Source organism: Monodelphis domestica, chromosome 1 (assembly GCF_027887165.1).
Source record: "Monodelphis domestica isolate mMonDom1 chromosome 1, mMonDom1.pri, whole genome shotgun sequence".
Taxonomy (NCBI): Eukaryota; Metazoa; Chordata; class Mammalia; order Didelphimorphia; family Didelphidae; genus Monodelphis; species Monodelphis domestica.
Genome location: NC_077227.1, coordinates 361,454,181 through 361,476,217, shown reverse-complemented (window position 1 = coordinate 361,476,217; position 22,037 = coordinate 361,454,181). Strand labels below are relative to the sequence as shown.

General features: G+C 33.5%; 1 protein-coding gene across 3 annotated transcripts; it reads right to left on the bottom strand.

The window, feature by feature from the left end:
• Positions 1 to 283: 283 nt before the first annotated feature.
• UBLCP1 (ubiquitin like domain containing CTD phosphatase 1) lies at positions 284 to 21,819 on the bottom strand. Of its 3 annotated transcripts, none has more exons than XM_001369746.5 (11): positions 21,683 to 21,819; positions 19,019 to 19,211; positions 18,034 to 18,125; positions 17,506 to 17,591; positions 17,307 to 17,422; positions 15,055 to 15,153; positions 13,160 to 13,197; positions 12,456 to 12,554; positions 6,415 to 6,531; positions 3,149 to 3,276; positions 284 to 1,538 (listed from the first exon to the last, which is right to left on the bottom strand). In XM_001369746.5, exons 2-11 carry the CDS (start codon positions 19,170 to 19,172, stop codon positions 1,511 to 1,513), a joined length of 957 nt encoding a protein of 318 aa, XP_001369783.1. In that variant the 5' UTR covers positions 19,173 to 19,211; positions 21,683 to 21,819; the 3' UTR covers positions 284 to 1,510. The 3 variants fall into 3 exon arrangements, with proteins under 3 accessions (XP_001369783.1, XP_056667512.1, XP_007474022.1); XM_056811534.1 differs by lacking the exon at positions 21,683 to 21,819 and adding an exon at positions 20,703 to 20,724; XM_007473960.3 differs by lacking the exon at positions 12,456 to 12,554.
• Positions 21,820 to 22,037: the final 218 nt, after the last annotated feature.

Genomic DNA, 22,037 nt, shown 5'->3' with positions numbered 1-22,037 from the left:
AAAATATAGCCTCTTCTGCAAGTGAATATATACCAATAAGAGGGAAATTTTTCAGAAAAAAACTATTTTATCTTCAGTTTAAAGGTAGCCTAAGAATTTATCTTCTGATATTTTCATCTCTAAATGAAGGCATCTTGCACAATGTAGCTTCTCAGGTTAAAAAAAAAAAAGTCCTCAAAATAAAGTACTGAATCTTTTACAAAAACGAAAGGTTTTAAGGCACATTACTTAGATACTAAAGCCTATTCTGTATTATTCTAGAAGCAAAAAGATACTGACGCACTTTTCAAATCATAAAAATTTAATTGTTTTTCAAGAGGTCATCACCTGACCTTGATGTTTTTATGAAATATGGCAAAAAAGGCAAAACATATAAGACCACGTAAAACAGATATCCAATGTTTTAAGAAAAGGTATTTATTATTTACACCACTGCTATAGTCCCTTAAGAACAATATATACCATGTTTATTTGAAAGGCTTGGACTTCTTTCAAATACAAGAACTGTATAATGTAACACTGTCAATAACGCAAAACAGCAGTCACATCACACTTCTATAGTGCAGGCTTAAGCATTGCAAGTAAATGACTTTAAAAACTGTATGGCTAGGTATTTCAATTGAGACATGGTGTTTGTATTTGGACAAGATTTAACTAGAACAGAACAAGGGTTTTTGTTCATGCTTTACTAGGGATGATTCTGTGACATGTCCTATTTGAAATTTAGTGCTTTTAAACTGCTTATAACAATGGTTTTTAGGCAGAAATGCTTCTACTGAGCCATCAGATGCAACTGGACTTTTTTTCCCTTCAAATTTGGTTTGTCAGTAATTATTTTCTGGAATTCACTTCTTCCCACTATGGAACATTTGCCTTAGGGCTAGTGTTTTCCAGTCTTACACAAAGAAACACTGACACACAAATACAAACCAAACTGAAACAGCTTGTATTTAAAAATCTAGAATAGGGAAGGGAAATTACATCTAAGACAGAAGGATGAAGGATCATGGTCATTTAAAAGGATACCAAAAATGGTTTCCTGCACAAATTTTTTGGTCTTAAAAATATCAAATAAAATCTTGCTTTCCAGTTTTCAATGTGGGTTTTGGCCACTGGAGACTTAGTGAAGCAAAAACCTAAAACTTGAAGTTGTTTCCAAAGTTACTGAATAGCATCATTAGGAAAATTACTAAATATATTTTTCCTCCATTTTTCATGGGAAAAAAATTTACAATAATACCTTGGGAGCAGTGCAGAAGTAGGTATTATTTTTAAATAGTAACAATGAAGTGTACATAAAAAGAAACTGGTTTGTTTTCTTTTTTTAGCTTATTGCTGTGATCTTCAAAAATATACAAAATAAAATAAAATAAAAAACTGGAAGACCAAGTATAAGCAGTCAGTCTGGTGTTTGCTTCAGTGTCCAGCACTAACATCATATCTAGCATAAAAGCAAGGAAAGGTCCATAGATCTTAATTATCTTCGGTTATGTGCCAATGCATCTTAGAACTACTGCCCTTGCTTCTTTGAGAGATACCTGCAAGAAATGAAATTATCAAGACTTAAAAGCTATCTCACACCAAGATTATTAAAACAATCCAAATATAATCCCTAAAAAAAAGTTTTGGCACTTCTTTCCTTAAAAAAAAAAAAAGCATGGAGTTGTGTGATCCTGGGCAAGTCACTTAATCCCCATTGCCTAGCCCTTACAGCTCTTCTGCCTTAGAACCAATACACAGTATTGATTTAAGACAGAAGTTAAGGGTTTTAAAAAAAAAAGCATGGCATTAAAATAATATTTAAAATTAATGAGAATTGGCCTGCTAAAGTAGAAATAAACATTATTTGGATCTATTACAAGAATTCTTGATGGATCTCTTTTCAGAATAAAGTTTTTAAAGGTATGAAATAAAACAATTTAGATTAATGAAATCAAGCATTGCTGAAATACTTATCAAAATATTTTTAAAAGTGAGCTCAGAGTCCCTAAAGTTACATTTCAAAATGTTTTTAAAGCCCTTATTTTTCCTGGATAACAATCACTGCAGAAAAAGAGCCAAAAGATCTTGACTGTGACTATAAAATGGAAAAAGATACCCAAATAATAGAGACAAGATTTTTTCCTCCTTGCTGTCATAGTGCGATTACATGAAACTTCCATATGTGCATCCAAAATTTCTTTTCATTTAACAACTATAAATGGAATATTATGGTGGGTAGAAAAAGCGCCATTCTAGAAACCAGAAAATCTAGGTTGTAGTTCTTGCTGTCACTAACTAGATAACCTCAGCAAATCTCTCTAGGACTCAGTTTTCTTCACTGGAAACATGGAGATGATTACAATAAGGAAAGCAATTCTGCACTTCTCTCAGAGTACTTGTAAAAATTATAAAAAATTTTACCTGCCTATGTATGTATATGCTACATATACATCTATATGAGTGGTTTTACAAACTCTAATGTCTTATAAAAACATGATATTGTTAAGTGAACAATGTTTTATTATGTTGCCAAAACAAATTAATTTTACTATAAATCATTATTAAATGTTATTAAAATACTAAACTGTAAAGATCTGATTAGATTAGACATTATATTACTTGCAACACATAATGATCCCTTGCATTTCTCTAGTTTTAACTTTTGATGTGTTTTTAAATATTTTATATTCTCTTTACAACTTCCCAGGCCTGATAAAATTATTCTCCCATCAAACTGCACTAAAGACATAGCTACTTACAAGGTATAAGACTACAACCCAAATGTGTTAAATGCAGTTCAGAGAAAAGGTTTTACCAGAGACCAAACAGTCTCCAACTCGGGAAATCCTTGAGATAAAGACAATAAGTATTTTTGTCCATTCTTCTAAATGGAAAGTTCAAGACAGGCTGTTTTTCTAAATTCTATAAAAGGTTTAAAAACATGTACTGCTAGAGCATTAAAATGCTTAGAAGACATAGTTTCTGGAAAAGAAATTTCTTAGATAAGGAAAAAGGATTCTCTGTAGTTTCTAAACTGTAAAACACTTAAAAGAATGATCCATTTCAGACAAAAAATTAAAATAAAATGTCAAGCATATCTTAGTCTCCTAGATAATTCTGTAAATATGTTGGTGTTAAAGGGGGGAAATGAAAATTAAGTACTTACCTTTCCCAATGCTTGTGATTCAGCTCCAAAAAGTCATCTAATTTTGCTATTTCCTTGAGGTATTGGGTTAACTTTAAAAGTTCTTTATCTTTATCTCTATTTAGATGAGCTTTCATAAAAGGCCTTATCTATTAGGAAACAAAGATTATTCAGCACCTTAGACTGAGATGTGGAAATCTATAGCAGTCCTTTAAAGTTCTATCATTTACAAGAGAATTAAGTTTATAAAAATTACTAGCCAGATCCAGAAAAAAGGTCCTGGGTTCAGATTTGGCTTCAGACACTTCCTTTTTAATTACTATCATTTAACCAACGTTGCTAGTCCTTATAGTTCTTCTGCCTTAGGACCAATACACAGTACTAATTCTAAGACAGAAGGTATGGGTTTAAAAAAAAGAAAAGAAATCTGTTTCCAAAAATTACTAAGACCTCTGAACACCAATAGGAAATTTTCTATACTAGATTCAAATCATCAAATTGACAGTCAGATCAAGCTAAAAGCTTTTCAGAATCCAACAACTTTGTACCACCAACTTTACCTCAAAATATCAATTTCAAGGATGAAAATAAACTTCTTTTTGGTAACCTTTGTAACCCTAAGAGTTTACTTTGTATAGCAGTTCTACTGTTCTATATTTCCCTTTCCAACATTCAAGTTGCTCTCTCAATTTAACTAAATCTTATACGTACTTAAAGAATTTCATTCCAATAAAAATTACCCAATATATAATCTAATCTATTTCTCTTCCTTTGCCTAAGTGTCAAGGTTAGAGTGGTGGTTTAATGAAGAAAAAGAATTTCTAAAAATGTTTATAGTAGTCTTTCAGAGCTATAAGTATGGAGGCTGAGACAAAGTAATGAGTCTATACAATATCAATTTCAAATAAGTTCAATTTTATAATTGTAAACTCAAAGTCTCATAAAGTAGTGCTCCAGCAAAAACAACCATATGGAATAACTGTTGCTATCTTCTCTTCAATCAGTTTGTCCATGGACATTTTTTACAGATTTAAGTGTAAAGCATTAAGAATTTCTGTTCCTCAAACATTCATGAAGTGGCTTTTAAAAAAATCATATTTTTTAGGTTTATTGATCTACCCTCGTTCTGAAGAAATTAGGGAAACAAAGTCACTTCTATTATATTGATTACTATTCAGAAATAAAGATGACAATGACCTCAAGAAGTATTTATTCAATCACTTTTCTTATTCTATGGCCAGTAACAACAAGAACAAACAAGAATTGTATACTACCTACCAAAAAATCAAAAGGAAGGGTTAGGTAAACTATGTGGCTGCCCAACTACCACATTTCAACAGTTATTATGTGCCTACTATGTATAAATAAGTTAGAGATAGCTGAATGGCTCAGTAAATATAATACTGGGGACCAGAGTCAGGAAGACGTGAGCCCAAATATGAATTTGGACACTTAATAGCTGTATGACTCTGAGCAAGTCACTTAACTTGTTGGAAGTAATGTAAGAATTAAAATTAATCTCAAATAATAAAATATTATATTTTTAGGAGATTTATTAATGATCATTAGGAATCAAGGAATAAAGAGAATACAAAATAAAAACCACGTGCCCATGGCTGACCAGCCAGTCCAAACACTGGCCTTACCATCACCAAGCTTGGGACAGGAAGTAAAGAAGGAGGAAGAGGTCCACCCACTCAATTTATTCCGTCTATAGGAAGTATGTAATGACAGGAAGTCAGTGGGCTCCCGGGAAATGTAGTTCTTTTTTAGATTTTCAATTATACAGTAGCTTTTAATGATGTGAATAAGGATATAGATGTCCTACTATCAAATTTACAGGTTCACAAAGCTGGGTGGAATCTCTAGCACACTGGATGACAAAATCAAGATTAAAAAATAACCAAACAGAAATGTTAGCAATAAAACTTTTATTTCTTGTCCTACTTTTTTTTAGCAACACATAAAAGCTCATGACCTTTGGAGATTCATTCAGAAAAGCATAGTGTCCAGAAATATGGAAGTATAGTCTCTTGTAGTCTGCCCTGATCAAATCACATATGAAGTACTGGGTTCCATTTTGGGTTACACATTTTGGAAAGGATATTGATAAGCTGATGAACATTCAAGAAGGGAAATCCTCAAATCCTTCCAAACTAGTAGAAGGAAGTATGGCTTTTTAACATGGTGATGATGACTATCTTCAAATACTCAAAAGAGCTTTTATGTGAAAGATGTATTTAAAATATTATGGATGGTTCTAAAGGGTTGATTTAGGAATAGTGGAGTGGAAATCTCAAATTTAGGAAAAACAAATTTAGGGATGATATAAGGAAAGTTTTCCTAGCAATTGTAATACTAAAATGAGGTAGTAAATTCACCAATCCCTAAACATGTTCAAGCAAATTCTAAGTTAGTCACTTATCCAATATAGTGGATTCTTTCTACTCAAAGGTCACATTTTTAATACTCATTATTTAACAATCCTATTAATATATATTATTGCTCTTATATTAAAATAAAATGTTACTGAAGAAAGGAAATGCTTATACTTCCAAACACATGCTGACCTTCAGATACTTGAAGGGCACTTTCCTCAAAGTATTATTTATTATTTCCTTAAAGAGGTAAAGTCATCACTACCAAAAATATATTACACTATCATCAAGTTCATTCTTTTCCAACTCTAAATTTCAATTATGACTTATTAATTCAAAAGTTAGCATTCTTGTTCAGTGTCCATCTGTGAAGAAAGCATCGAAAACTTGCTTTCCTTTTTTTTTTTAAATTAACTATCTTTTATGTGTTGCTAGAAAAAACACAGGACAAGAGTTAAGATTTTGCTTTTGATTTGTGAGTCAAATGGCAATTAGCATATGTTGTTCTGCAGTCAGACTGCTTTCACAGTAATTAAAAAAAAAACTGGGATGAGTCAGTTAACCAAGGAGACATGACTCAAACATAGAGTATGTGAAGTCATAAAGTATTTTTAACTACCTTACATCTTATACCATAAATATGTCTTACATGATAAAGTTAAACTGTGAAAATTCAAGTGCTCAAATGTTATTTTAATCTAATATACAGATTTATAAAGTTTACAGAAAAAAACAGTAAGATGAGAGGACTATTTAATTCATGAATTTTTCTCAACAATTTAAAGGATTTTTAGGTTGTGGTCTTAAGAATAATTCCAAACTGAAAATAATTTGTATTAGTTAATAATTGTTCCATCAGTTTTCTGACTGCCATATCTTCCAGGTCATATAAAATAATAGAATGATTACCTTTAATCCATTCTGTGGGTTCATAAGAAAATTTCTTCCGATATCATCAAACATAATGGTATTTTTTTTGCTGTAAAACTCTGAAAATTTTCCCCATATAACACCAAGAGGTTTTACCTTGAAGATAAAAAGAAAGCTTTATTTGCATATGACCTCAAAGTCTTTTTTTTTTTTTAACCTTAAAGTCTTAAAAAGAAATGAGAATTATGACAACTTGTAAGGCCAAATGGTGATAGTGTTAATTCTGGTGACTAGCAAGTTACCAAATAATGAAAATGGAAAAAACCAAGAGTTACTGTTTCAAATAACTTCTAAATTCTATAATGAAAAAATTATGTTTAGGTATTTTCCTCAAAATGAAAAAACATAAAATCAATTTCTAGGTAGTTCTTTGATGCCCAAACAAAATTAAAAGCAAAGTAAGATCTCTGAAGTAATAAAATGAAAATCTTCTTTCATCAAATTAAGTCAATCTTTTGATTAATAAGAAAACTATTCATACAGTAGATTCTGAAATGTATACCAAGTCAAACTACTCAAATGGCCTGCTATGTGGACCTATACTGTTGGATCTTTTCTCTAATTCATCTGACATCTAAATCATGGTATCTTGATTAAAATCATCAAAATTATTTTAGGAAAAATTTTAGTTAATGTTTTTCCAATATCTGTTTTCATAATTTCAATTTTTTTTTTACTGTAAAAATGACATTATTTTGCCTTGAATTTGGTAGTGATGACTCATTTTAAAAGATAGGAAGGGGCAGCTGGGTAGCTCAGTGGATTGAGAGCCAGGCCTAGAGATGGGAGGTCCTAGGTTCAAATCTGACCTTACACACTTCCCAGATACATGACCCTGGGCAAGACACTTAACCCCCATTGCCTAGCCCTTACCACTCTTTTGCCTTGGAGCCAATACACAATATTGACTCTAAGACAGAAGGTAAGGGTTTAAAAAATAAAATAAAATAAAAATAAAATAAAAGATAGGAGCTAATTCCTAAAAGGTGATAATAGATATAATGGTGGGTTTTTAATGAATATGATTGGTTTCAAAAAAAATGTTCAATTCTAAATTTCCTTTTTTTAGTACATGGCTTTGAAATCCAATTTTATTTCATTTTCAGCTCCAAATTCTCTGCCTATCACCACTGAGAAAGGAAGAGTAAGCAAAACTATTTAATAACATGTATAATCAAGCAAAATGAATTTCCATAATAGCCACATCATTACACACACACACACACACATCCAATATGCCTCAATCCACATGATTAGTATATCTTCTTTCTCCCTGGAAGTGAGTTAACACATTTTACTGAGTCCTCTGGTCATTGTGCTGACCAGAACACCTGTCTTTCAAATTGCTCGTATTTACAAAAATGTTGTTCTCCTGGTTCTACTCACTTAATTTTGCATCAGTTCATACAAGTCTTCAGTTTTCTCTGAAACCATCCCCTTAATCTTTTTTTTAGGGCACAATAGTATTCCATCTTGTTGATATACCATAACTTGCTATTCCCCAATTGATAATCATCCCCTCAATTTACAGTTCTTTACTACCACAAATGTATATAAATATTTGTGTATGTGTATATATACATATACATATATACACATAAATATATACATACACACATATGTAATGTGTGTGTATACATATATATATATATCCCTTTATTCTTTTTTTTCTTTAATGTCTTCAAGCTTAGGTAAAAGAATACGCACAGTTTAATAGCTTTGGGGGAATGGGTTCAATTTGCTTTCCAGAATGGCTGGTCCACTTCAGAGTTCTAACAGTAGTACATAATTGTACCTGTTTTCACCACAGACCCTCCAGCATTTGTCATTTCCCTCTTTTGCCAACTTAGCCAAACTTATGGGTTTACTCAAGTGTTTTGAGGTAGTACCTCAAAGTTGTTTAAGTTTACGTTTTTCTAGATATATGTGATCTTCAGCATTTTTTAAAATGGTTGCTAGCTTGGATTTCTTGCTCTGAAAATGGCCTATTTTTTATCATTTGACCATTCATCAATTGAGAAATGGTTTTTATTTGTATAAACTTGAATAAGTTCCCTATATATCTTGGAAATGAGACATTTATCAGAAAAACCTACTGCAAACGTTTTTCCTCAATTTTCACTTACATTCAAAATTCAACTGAATTATTTTCACAAAATCTTTTTAATGTTATATAACCAAAATCATCCCTTTTACTTCCTGGGAACCTGTCTGTCACTTTATTTATTCATGAATTCTTCCCCTACCCATAGTCTGAAAGGTAATTTTTCTGTGCTCCTTTAATTTAAATTATCACCCACCCACAACACTCTAATGAAATCTTTTATATTGATAACTCTTGTATCTTTATTTTTGAAACTATCCTTCTCTCTGTCCCTCCCTAATAATATTATTCCTTGCAATCAAAAATAAAAAAGAGGGGCAAAATGCAGTTCAAATAATTAACAACCAAATCTGACAACATATTCAATGATTCAATAGACCACTGACTCTGCAAGGACAGAAGATAGTTGTATTTTCTCACCATTTCCTCTGGGTCACAGATGGTTAATGTCATTACGCAATCATTTATGTATTTTATGAAAAAGGTTCTGCTTACTTCATTTTTACATCAGTTTATATGTCTTCCTATGCTTCTCTTACAGGACAGTAACATTCTATTCCACTCATGTATCACAACTAATTTAGCTATTCCCCAATCAATGGGCATCAACTGTGATTCCACTTCTTTGCTACCATAGAAAGTCCTGCTATAATTATTTTGCTGTATATGAGATCTTTCTGTTTTTAGTATGTGCCTAGAAGCAGGATCTCTGGAACAAAAATATAATCACCTTCTTAGCCTGAGTTCAAATTTCTTTCCATAAAGGTTGAACTAGTTCACATATTTCTACCAATGGCAGAATACCAATGACAAAACACCAGTGGCATTTTAGTGTGTGTATCTTTCCATAGCACCTCCAAAACTTACTTTATTCCCTCTTTTCCAATTTTCTATGTATGAGCTGAAATCTCAGAGTTCTTTTGACCTGTACTTTTCCTATTATTAATGATTTAGAGAAATATTTTTTAAGAAGTTCTTAGTAGTTTGCAATTTTTGGAGAATCATTTGATTAAGACCACTCAGCCATTACCACATGTACTCATTGGATGCAGTGTGGCATGACAGACAGAATCCTGAAAAGTTCAATGACAATGATTCTCACTGAATATTCATTCTAGAAGAGCCTACTGATTTGTTTTACTCTCTTCCACTACAAAGAAAATTTTTGCTGACAGTTTGTCTTTTTATTAAATGTCTACCTGCATCTAAATTGCAGTTTGGTAGATGGAAAAAAAAACCCTACAAAGTCATTATTTAAAGAAAAATATGAAGAGAATACCACATTGGGACAATTCTAGATAAGTTTTCTCTTTTGCTAACTAAGTGCTTAAGGACCATGACATGAAAGGATACTGTCCAGAGAATCAAATTATGTATTTCCTAACCAATCATGGTTTTGTCAAAATCTTTCTGAATACAATCAGAATTTCTTTTGGTATAAATGAGTAAAAATACATATGCTTATGTAGATATAGATAGATATGCACACTTATCATCTGTTATATAAAGTTTCATTTTCATTTTTCCTAGACTTAATCTGCTCAGATTTCAACAGGTCCCATCCTTATCTTCTATATACTCTTTAATCCAACTACACTGGCCTACTTATAGTTCCTCAAATATGGCATCATATCTCCAGTCTCTATGCCTTGCAATGGATGTTCTCAATGCTGGGTATGTTCTCCCCCTTCACTTCTGCCTTCAAGTTTTCCTGAATTTCAAAACTCAAATCCTAAATTCTTCAGAATGCTTTCCTCAGTTCTCATTATTATTGCCTTCCCTCTCCAAGATTACTTTCTACTTTCACTAGATAGATAGATGTCTATAGATGTTTACTACATAGACATGTTGTCTCATCTATTTGAAGTCCTTAAGAGTAGGGAATATGCTTTTGCCTTTCTTTGTATCACCAGCACTTAGCACATAATAATAAGCACTTAATAAAGGCTTGTAACTTCGCAGTCTATTTATCCAATTCATCAATGATTTCATATATTTTAATCATTATCCCTCTTAGCCTCTGCCTATCCAAAAGGAAGATTCTTATTCATTTTTCAAGCTGTCCATATACAACTACTTCCTAATGTCTATTTTTTTAGTTGCTCTCCTCTAGTTCCATTCTGTCCATCTTGTTGGCATCAACAAAAATTGCACCTGTAACTTCAGATATGGGCAATTCTATAGAGGTAGGAAAATACTTTACTTTTGTTTATAATACCCTTTTATATTTATTAAATATTTTGCTAATATTTTATGATTAAAACAATTTCACAGTACAAAGATATTAAATCTCTTTCCTGGGTCATAAATAGCCCACAGCCCTTTTATTTATATATAGATAGATAGATAGTTTGGAGTTTTTTTCTTCATAAGTGTATTTTTTTTTTTACTGGCCCAAGTTAAAACTCATCTGTTGGGGGCAGCTGGGTGGCTCAGTAGATTGAGAGCCAGGCCTAGAGATGGGAGGTCCTAGGTTCAAATATGACCTCAGACATTTCCTAGCTGTGTGCCAATACAGAATATTGACTCCAAAACGGAAGGTAAGGGTTTAAAAAAAACCAAAAAACTTATCTGTTACTTTTCTGTCCATCTGCGTAAATTCATAAGCTCTTTCTATAATACATCAGTTTGGCTCTTTATTAACCAAAAGAATATCAAATACTTTGAATTATATGATTTACTTGGTGTGGGCAGTCCCTATGTTAACTCAGTTGAAAATTCATGTCATAGAAATAATATTCCTAGGGCCCTGCCATAAAGGATGATGTATCTTTTCATAAGGTTCTCCCTTTTTTTATATTTTTATCCCTCACCTATGGCGAGAGTTATGTTACAGAGACCTCTGTGATAGGTGAAAATCCACAAAGTAGCAGCGTTATATTTATTTATTATTTATATATTTGTTAAGGTTTTATAAACCCATCCCACTCCCCTATAAACCTTTTCCACAGTCTTATAAACCTACAGGCAGTGAGCTAATCAGCACCCAGGATATAGAACATAGCACTGTGGTTGGTTGTCTTTCATTCCATCAGCCAACAGTGTGACACAATAAGTGTAACTCCACAATATAGAATTAGATATATAATATTTAAAAACCCACAACAGGTTAATGATGTTTCCTTGCCTTTTCCTTGCCTGAGTGCCTGGAATCTGGCTTTTGGGATTGAGAGCCAGGCCTAGAGACGGGAGGTCCTAGGTTCAAATCTGGCCTCAGATACTTCCCAGCTGTGTGACTCTGGGCAAGTCACTTAACCCCCATTGCCTAGCCCTAACCACTCTCTGCCTTGGAACCAATACATAGTATTAATTCCAAAATGGAAGGTAAGGGAGGGAGGGTGGGTAAATAAGTGAATGAATGAATGAATGAACAAATAAATAAATGGCTAGATAAATAAATAAATGAATGAAAGCATTGAAACAATCCTTGAATCCTAACCAATTCAAAGAACTAAAAGACTCGGGCTTTTGACACAACTTCCTGGTATCCTGAATCCAAAAGCCAAGGTATATGATAAGAAACAACAGGTTTCTCCTTCATCTTCTTATATGATCACCATAGGCAACACAGAGCCAAGGAAGCTAACACAACTGAATTGGTACTGTATCCTTTGCTTGTTCTGCATATCTCTCCCCTGATGTGGTTAAAATAAACCTCTTTCTGATAACTAGCAGATGCTCTATTAAATGTCCCATTTGGATCCAATTCCAAATGTGAAGCAACAGATGGGCCAAAGTCAGATCTGGCCCATTACACCAGCCACATCTTATTCTATTCAATTCTTAGGTTTCTATATGACCAACAAAGAGGATGTAATTGTTGTACAAGAGGCCTTCTAATTCTTTTAAATTTTGTGGAAACATGGGCAAACATAACAAAAGGCAAATAAATTTTCCATATAAAAATACTTCTTACATCTATTAGGCCTCTTCTTGGGGTATGCACTGTTATCATAGCAGCACTGTCCAACATGAAGGTGATCTTATAGTTTGCATTCGTACTTACTCCCAGTTCCTATAGACAAAAATAGTCATTAAGGAAATGACAATTGTTGCAGGAAAACTTTGCTGCTCTTCTTCAGAATATGGCTTGTTTGTTTGTTTTTCTATAGTATCAATACATAGGGACACTGGTTCAACTGAGGGGAGAGAGTATTCAAACTGTCATTTCCTGCACCTCCAGTTTTCTATCCATATTCATTGGAATCATGTATCTAATTCATTAGAATTCATTCTATCCACATTCAGTAGAATGACTAACATTTTACTGAGCTGACAAACTAAAGTTAAAAAGATCAATGAAAAGTATATAACTTCTTATCTGCCCATAGTATCATTCTTTTTCAATCATTACACATTATAATAAAGAAAAGAAAATCAAATTGTAATTTTAAGGGACAAAATAGATCCAATGAATAAGCCATTTTTGTGTTGAAAATTACCAAATGTCAAATACAAATAAACTGTGATCACACCTCTTCTTTCAGAACTATAGTACTGCTTTTTATCTTGTTAAATACATTCTAATGATACTAATAGTACAAAACTGTCCATTTTTTATAGCTTTTTATAGTACTATTGAAATTTTGGTAGTTATAAAAATTGTTTTCTAGCATTTACCTTCATTTTAGCTTCAATCCACTTCATATTTGTAGCAGCTAAAATACAAAGGAGGGTAATATAATATGAAAAATTCAAATTACATAATAGTAAAATCTTCTATCTTATTTACATAGAGCTTTCTTCTAAAAAATGTTTGAAGTAATTCCATAAGATATTCATTAGTGTCTTAAAAGCACAATCTTCAATCTTTACCAAAAAAAAAAAAAACACCAATTTTTTTTTTTTTTGGAATATCTTCAAGAACAGAAATTCTGTACCTTTATGGAGAGTACATGACAAACTCTGAGATGGAATCTCAGGTTATCAACAACCTCATTTTAAGGACAAAGAAACTGATATCTTGCAAGGTTAAATGATTTGTCTAAGGCTACACATAAGAGATGAGAGATTTAATCCCAGGTTGTTTTCTAACTCCAAATCTAGCACCTTCCACTAGAAAACCTCTGAGATCGTTCCCAGTTCTAAATCTATGCTATTATCTATTACACACATCCTTTGCTTAAAATAATTACAAATATAGAGGAATATTTATAAAAGTCAGATTGTATATTCTCTTTAAGTAAGGATATCATTACCTTATGATTTCTAAGTCAAAAAATTTGCACATGGTGAGGTAAATAGTTTCATCTCATTCATGATAATGTTACCAAACTGGGTGTCTGGTTATATTTTTACAATCATGAATGAGCTCCTATGTGTGCTGACAACTTAGTACTGTACAACCATAATCAGTCCTCTGCAGGGTCAACAAACATAGCACTTACTGAACCTGGCAGCCTTGACTAAAGACATCTAAACTACATTTATATCAACATGCTAATTTTCTAACTATTCAGACACTGCTTATGTGGAGACCAAAGATAAGCAATAAGAGATATTTCAAACTTTATTTTAAGTTCCTGTATGACTTCTTCTGGTCCAAGGGACAGTGGAACAAATCATACAGATCACCACTAGAGAATAACCTTTATGAAGGCCAGAACAAAGTTTTATTTAATAATTTCCTTAAGAATCTAGTATAGGGGTGGCTCAGTGGATTGAGAGCCAGGCCCAAAGAAAAGAGGTCCTGTATTCAAATCTGACCTCAGACACTGCCTAGTTGTGTGACCCTGTGCAAGTCACTTGGCCCCCATTGCTTAGCCCTTACCACTCTTCTGCCTTTGAACCAATACACAGTATTGATTCCAAGATGAAAAGTCAGGGTTTTAAAAAAAAAAAACTTAGTATCCATAAAAGTGTCCTAGTATCCATAAAAGATACCCAGTAAATGTTTGTAGAAAGAATATTAAACCATCACCAAGATCTTAGGAAAGAGGTTGGTGAATTCAAGTCTGGTGGTAACTTCAAAAGAAGCAAAAGAATTATTTCACACATATAACTAAATGTGATCAGAATGTTTGAGGTCAATGGAAAAATTTAAACCAAATACTAAAATTTGGGGGGCTACTATCACTACAATGGAAAAAATAGTGAGGTAGACAAACATGCTGTCAGATTACTATACTGCTTTTTAAATTCTATATTTTTACATTATGAAAATGTTTCCTAATTTTAAAAATTCTCAGAATGCTAATCTAACACCATGCTCTGTGAATAACCTTTCCCTCCCCCCGTTAAAACATGTCATAACTTCAAAAGGCTAGAAAAACAATGTAAAAAAAGGTCCTGATTTATCTTTTCTAACCATACAAAGCACCATATTGTACCATATGAAAAAGAAAAAATATCCAACTGAACCTGATTTCATTTTCCCACTCTTTACATAAATCCAAAGGAGGCATCTTTCTTTAGTTTTGAATCACCTGAAACTTTCAATCTGTGGACTTAGGAATTAGCATTCAGGACGGTTCTACAGTATACAAGGAAATTTTTAAGTAAAAAAAGTTGCTTACACCAAATAACTATGTCATAATCTTCATATGCAGATGTTAAGAATTCATGAAGATATGGCCGCATTAATTCTACCCCAGTTTCTGCACAGGACCTATGATCTTGGGGGGAAAAAAAGGAAAATTAGTGAAACAATTGAGATTATTGCTCTACAACTCTCCTACCTCTCATTTATTCCCTCATTTAATTCATCCTGGACACTACTAGAAGATAATCTTTTATAATCCTTATCTCTACCTTGCTCCCAAAAAAACCAATTTCAAGTTCAAAATGGAATTCAAGGCTCTGTACAATCTGGCCCCAAACTACTTTTGCAGATTTATCTCACACTATTTCCCTTTAATGCAATCTATATGCTATATATGCTGGTCAAATTGGATTTCCAAAAACACATCTTGCCTCTCTGTGTTATTCACAATGTACTTTATATGGCTAGAATACTCTTCTTCCCTCTTTTTTCCTCCATGCACACTATTGAAATTCTATTCATTTTTCAAAACCCAGTTCAACTACTGCTTCCTTCATGAAGCCTTCCCTTACCTCCCTGGCTAGAAGTGACATCTTTTCAAGGACTTCATCTCTACCTCTTTTATATATGCATAATATTCCATATCTTTTCAAGGACTTCATCTCTACCTCTTTTATATATGCATAATATTCCATTCTGCATAATGGTTATTTGTGTTCATGTTCTATTTTTCCTACTAAATGAAAACAACTTTGTGTGAATTTTAAAACTATTCCACCCTAATCAGACCATTCTTTAGAAGATTTGATTTAGCTATTTCTTGATCAATAACAATAGAGATACTTGGAATAACAGAATCATGTCTTGGGAAGTCCACATTTCTCCACCCTACTCAGTTTAACAAGGTCAGGATGCCTGCACCATACTCAAGATTAAGTATATGGGAAAAAAGGCAACAGACATGTGCAGAAAACAGTTGACAGACTCGTGGGCTGTGCTAAGTCAAGCTAAGCTATCATTGGTACAGATGAGACGCAGAAAAGTGATGTAAAAATGTCTATATAAGCTATGTCACTTCCTGGCTCTTCCTCTTTTCCCGGAAAGACGACTCTGGCTGGCAGCGTGCTAAGCATCCCAACATCTTGGAGTGGTGGCAGCTATTGTCTGGGTTGGTGGTGAGTTTTTCCCTGGAGCTGATTTCAGGTTCCGGCATCTTGGCTTGGCCTTTTCCTTTTTTGGAGTTCAAGCCTGACTCCTTCCTCTTTCCTCCTCCAAAACCTTATCTCCTAATCTCCCCCCTTGCACTAGGGAGAAACCCTATTCCTTTCCTTCTTCCTCCTCAATCTCCTCCACTATCAATTAAAATCAACATAAAATTTCCAGCTGACTTGGGTTTTTCATTAGGAGTTTATAAATAAAATCCTTGGCGACCAAAATTAATTATACATTCAGTCTCAGCCATAATTTCACCTTTTACACTTGAAGGACAGTATCCAGGTATCTCTTTTACTTTCAGGATTAAATAAAGTATATTATAAATATTGGATTCTCAATGTCTATTGAAATGAATTTTAGTGAACATATATATGAGGGAAATATTCATAAATGACAGAAAACAAAAAGTGTGGATCCAAGTTAATATATAAGATATCAAATGTTTGCTAGTGAAGAAATTAATTCTTTGGATAAAGAATTATTCCCTTTGACTCTAAAGCGAAGGTTTGGGTGCTAGCTTCATAAATTCTAAAAGAATACTTTCCTTTAAGTAAAATTGCTCTCAGGAGCTACCTTTTGTTGAGTCAGTAAAAACATATAGAAGTATTTCAATTCAAGAAAGGAAGGGAAGAAGAATGTGTAATATACAACTAAGTTTTATTATTATTATTTTGAAAAATAAATTTACCAGTTTCCTTTGTTTAAAAAAAAATGGGCTAATACACTGATAAACTTGTTTTGATTTTGATTAAACACTCATTTACTACATACTGGTTTGTAAATACACTTCTAATAAACAAGACAGTAGCAAGGCAATATGTTCATTTTACTATCATAAACTATACATACATATTCATTTGTCAATGTTGCATAGTATAATTTTTTAATTGTTAAATTTCCAAATCAACACTGACAAATTATAAAATCTGAGAACCTTCTCAAATACAATTAAGAAGCAAAATAATAAGGGACATAAAATAAAAAATTAATTTAAAATATTTCACATAAAATACTGCACTGGTAAAAAATGTTATTCCCCTAAAAGGTGAAAATTCTCATTAGCTTACTTACCAAACAATGTATAATCAACATCTAGTACCAAAAGTTTTTTTCCTTCCCTAGGAGGATTCAAAATTTCCACTTTGTAATCTTTAACTCTTCTAGAAATTTTTAGCAGGTTTTCTTCCCTAATGAAGAAAAGTTTAAAAATGGTTGAAATGTTCACTTTTCATATTAAATTCAATTTTCTCTAAAAGTACTAGGTACTCACCTATTTTCTACTTCAACTACTTCCTCTTCAATATCAAAATCATTGACAACATCATCATTGTCAGGTGGTGGGCCTAAGACATCTTCCTATAAACATGGAAAAGGAGCATAGCCTTGATTTTAATTAATATTTCTTGTCATTTTTATCTTAACAAATTAAACCAAAAGTATCTATCATTTTTCTATTTTTAAAAATATACATTACAAAGTTCAAATAACAGTGAGCAATTTGAGAGAGAATGTCTCCCAAAACATATTGTGAAAGATTTCTAAGGTTAACATATCACTATAATGTTTGGCATATTAAATGTGATCCTGTTTCAGCTACTTTAGTATCTACATATGGCTCTACATAAAACAGCTCTATATATACTTATGTTCTGCTATGAGTTAATACCTTGCCTGTAATAGTAAACTACTTTTATTTACTGCTAGACTTTGACAGCCCTATCACAATTATAACTATGGAACAACAGTGTAATGTAGACTGTAACATCTTCAAAGGAACAAATGGTTTGTAAACATTTACCAAGCTCTCCTCTCGAGTTCCCATCATCATGATTTTAGTATTTGGTTTCAGTTTGAGAGCTCCAAGCTTAACGTCATTTTCTGCAGGTTTGCCTACAATACAAGCAAATGACTGTTTTTTCACTAAAGTTCAAAAGCCAACTTCACTATTCCACGACACAAACCCTAACATAAAAAGCCATACAATTTCACAACAAAGTGAAACTAAACTGGCATAGCAATCTGTTACTATAAATAGCCATATGTCTAAAATATTAAAAAGCAGTAGCTGATCTTAGTGCTATTTTCTTCTTTCCCCCATAAAATATTCTATCTTTATAAATCCATTCTTCATTAATTCAAAATTTTTAAAATATCCTTTGAAAAAGACTCAAGCACAATGCCCCCCACCCAAAATGGTTACCAATTCTGCTTACTACACAAAATTTACCCTTCAAAGCTATTATTACAAAATCTCAATGCCATAAATGCTATGAAAGGCCCTTTACATAGTTAGTGCAAATATTGAGTAGAACACTATCCTCACTTTAAAAGATAAAAAGATCAAATGGAATGATGAAAAGCCCAGAACTTTAAGAAATGCTCTGCAGATTAAAAAATATTCTAAAATGAAATTAAAAGGATTTAATTTCATCTAATGCTTCTGTGCGAGAAACTGAATTCTAAGAAAAAATAATTACAAAAAGAATAAGAATTGGTAATCCCAAGAGAATAAAAGGGAATCTTGTCATTATTTATGCCCTTTCATAGTTTTTCACATATATCAGCTTACTAAAATTTTACAGGCTTATTTGTGCTACTTAAGAACAATAAAGCTTCTACTTAAAATATATATTCAAAGAGGAGGAAAAAATACTATATTATAAAGCAAAAAGATATTTACATATCATAGTGACATGCAAGAGAAACATACATATATGCTTCAATAAAGAAAGTTGGAGAGCTCAACACATTAATTAATTCAAAGAATGAAATTTTTTTTTTACCTTTAACCTTTAGACCAAGCAACTTTTGGCGTTCCGGGAGCACTCCTGTAAGTGTCTTGAGGGACTGCTTGAGGTCCAGCACCGTATCTTCTTCGGAAAGTGTGGTTATTAAATATTCCTGTCCACCCCATTTTATTATGAGAGAGAGAGACATCCCTGAAGCATGCGATCAAGCAGTTTAATGTCAAAAGACCTAGAAAGGAAAGTGGTCAAATTAAAAAATGTAAATGGATACATATATACACAATACCTTAAGATCTGAATAGTGTTAAAAATTCAGTAATGAAATAATATTTAAAATGTGATAGCTTAATACTATTATTTAAAATAGTTACTCAATTTCTCTCTCTGCAATCCCATACATCATTATTATCATCATATAATACTTAAAAAAATTTTTGCAAACTCAATTTTACTAAAAAATCAGGGTACTCTATTAAGAATAACAATACAGCTATTTCTAGGTTATTTCATTTGGCTAATAAAACAATTCAATTACTCCAAAACATAGTTCCTTCCCTCCTCCTATTTCCACTTATTATAAGCAAATGGCAGGATAAAAGTAAACTCTAAAATTCAAAATCACTTAGTATTGGCATGAAAATTATCTTTAGTCATCTTCAACTGGCACATTAGCTATAAGATCTATTATAACTATTTAAACATACTATACATACATTATAAGAAAAGTTGCTGCATCATAATCTGAAATCACTATTAATATCAAGTAAGATACCAGATTTTATGTAAGAATGATGATAAACTATTACTTAGCATAAGATCAATTTCCTCTAAAGAGAAAAAAGCCAAATGTTTTGCTTAATGCCAGTTGCTGAAGTATCTTTACTAGAACAGTATCACTATATTTGGGCATTCATACTTATAAAGTGTAAAACATTACTTGAGTACAAGCATTACATAATTAACATTATCCCTATAAATGAGATATTTAAATAGTCCTAAACACCAAGTGGCAGATGGCTGCTGAAATTCAAACCTGCTGACCTAAGACAATGACTTCAAATTCTTGGGCAAGTCACTATCATTTTTACCATCAATACCACATGAAAGGAAGTCAACTAGATGATTTCTAGGGTCCCTTTAAGCTCTAAATTTTATCATTCCCCAGGGGAAACAATGTATAAAGTGCACTGCACTAGGGGTTGGATTTGTAATCCCAGCTCTATTATTAATTAGCTGTGTGGCCATGACTAAATTACTTAACTAGTCTGCCTTTATAAAGTTCCCTCTTCTATAAAATGAAAGAGTTGAACTGTATGAAGTTCTTTCAAGTATAAGACCATATCTTCAAATGAAAGTTAACAAAGCAGCAATGCATAAGGTAAAAGCAGTACTTCCAGTAAATCTTTTCTCTTAACTCCCTTAATGAAGGGGCTGGAATATTTCATGTTTTGCAGCTCTAAGACCTAACAGATCTCAGGTTCCAATGAAAATCAGCAATGTAGCAGTATGCATAAGATTATAATTAGATATATACAATTAAATTTCCAGTGAGGCTTTTTTAATAACCTCCTCTACAAATATTTTCTACCAATAGTTAAGAAAACAAAGAAAAAAATCTGTAGGAAAAACTAACACCAAACAAACGAACAATTATAAGCAAAAATTAGAACTGTAAAAAAGCATAATTGTGAGAGAGAGAGCATTGAAAACTAAAAGATACCTTTAGAGATCATCTAGCATAAACCATTCATATTCTAGATGACAACGCTCAAGTTCAGGAAGGATATTCGACCTGACCAAAGTCATATAGCATAAATGAGTAACAGGGCTAGGATCCAGACCCAAATCCTTCCATTCTACAGCCGGTGCTCTTTCCACACCATTACTACATTCGGTAATTTCTAATAGGTCTATAAATGACATGCTACCACCCACACTTTGAAGGAAAGTTCAGAGCCCACAGTAAAAAAAACAAAAAACAAAAACAGGGGAATCCAATTGAACAAACATTTATTAAACGTTGCTCTCTGCAAAGCACTCAACTTGACGAAAATGACAAAAGGGGGCGGGGGGGGGGGGCGATAATTGAAGAGACTGGCCAGAACTCACAGCCACAATAACTGCAAGGCTACATAGAAAGGGACTACTCGTGAGTGGCACAGTAAAAAAAAAAACGGTGAGAAAAGAGAGTCTTAATATTTACGATGAATTCGAATCAGTGAATGGGCAGAAGGATGGAAATACCTCAGGAGGCTGGAGGGAGTTACCAGGAATAGGACTAGAGGGGGTGACGGGGTCTGTAATTGGGGGGCAGATATGAAGCGAGCGAGAGACCAGGACTTCATCAGAAGCAGGAAGGATGGGGAAACAAATTGCCAGTGAGGAGAGGGCTGAGGATGGCACGGGCCCTGAAGCGAGAGGACTGGCAAGGGAGCCATCCCTGCACCTCCAGACCACCTCACCGACACTCAGATCCCCTACTCTCCCCTCCCATCCAGGTTATCGCCACAGGGAGCCCGTGGGATAGCCCCAGCTTTCGGCCTCCAACCAGGGTCCCCACACCGTAGGCCCCGTGGACCCGCAGAAGAGGAGACCTGAACCGCACAGGGAAAGGAGAGAGGATGGCCGGCTCCCCACAGAGGTTTCCGCCGGTTTCCGTCAGTTCGTTTCGGGGCAGCACGGCGCATCCCAACCCCTCACCTGGAGCGGAGTCCCGACTGGCAGCGGCAGCGGATACAAGAACCTGCCACACCGGAACCGGCGGCGCCGCCCGGAAGTGGCGGAAGGGAACCGGAACGGGTAGTCTGATCCGGAAGCCACGGAAGACGTTGGAATGGCGAGGGGAAGATAAGTAGAGAGAATGGAGAACTGCTGCAATGGTCTCCGGAAGGAAAGAGACAACCACTGGAGAGCGCTAACGCTTTTAGTCACTACTTCGAGAAAACAGCAAAGATTTCGTATCGCCACAACCCGGATGTAGATGGAGAGGAGGCGCTGCCGGCTCGCTGCATCCTGCCAACATTACGCATGCGCTTGTTGCACGTCAGCGGCTGGG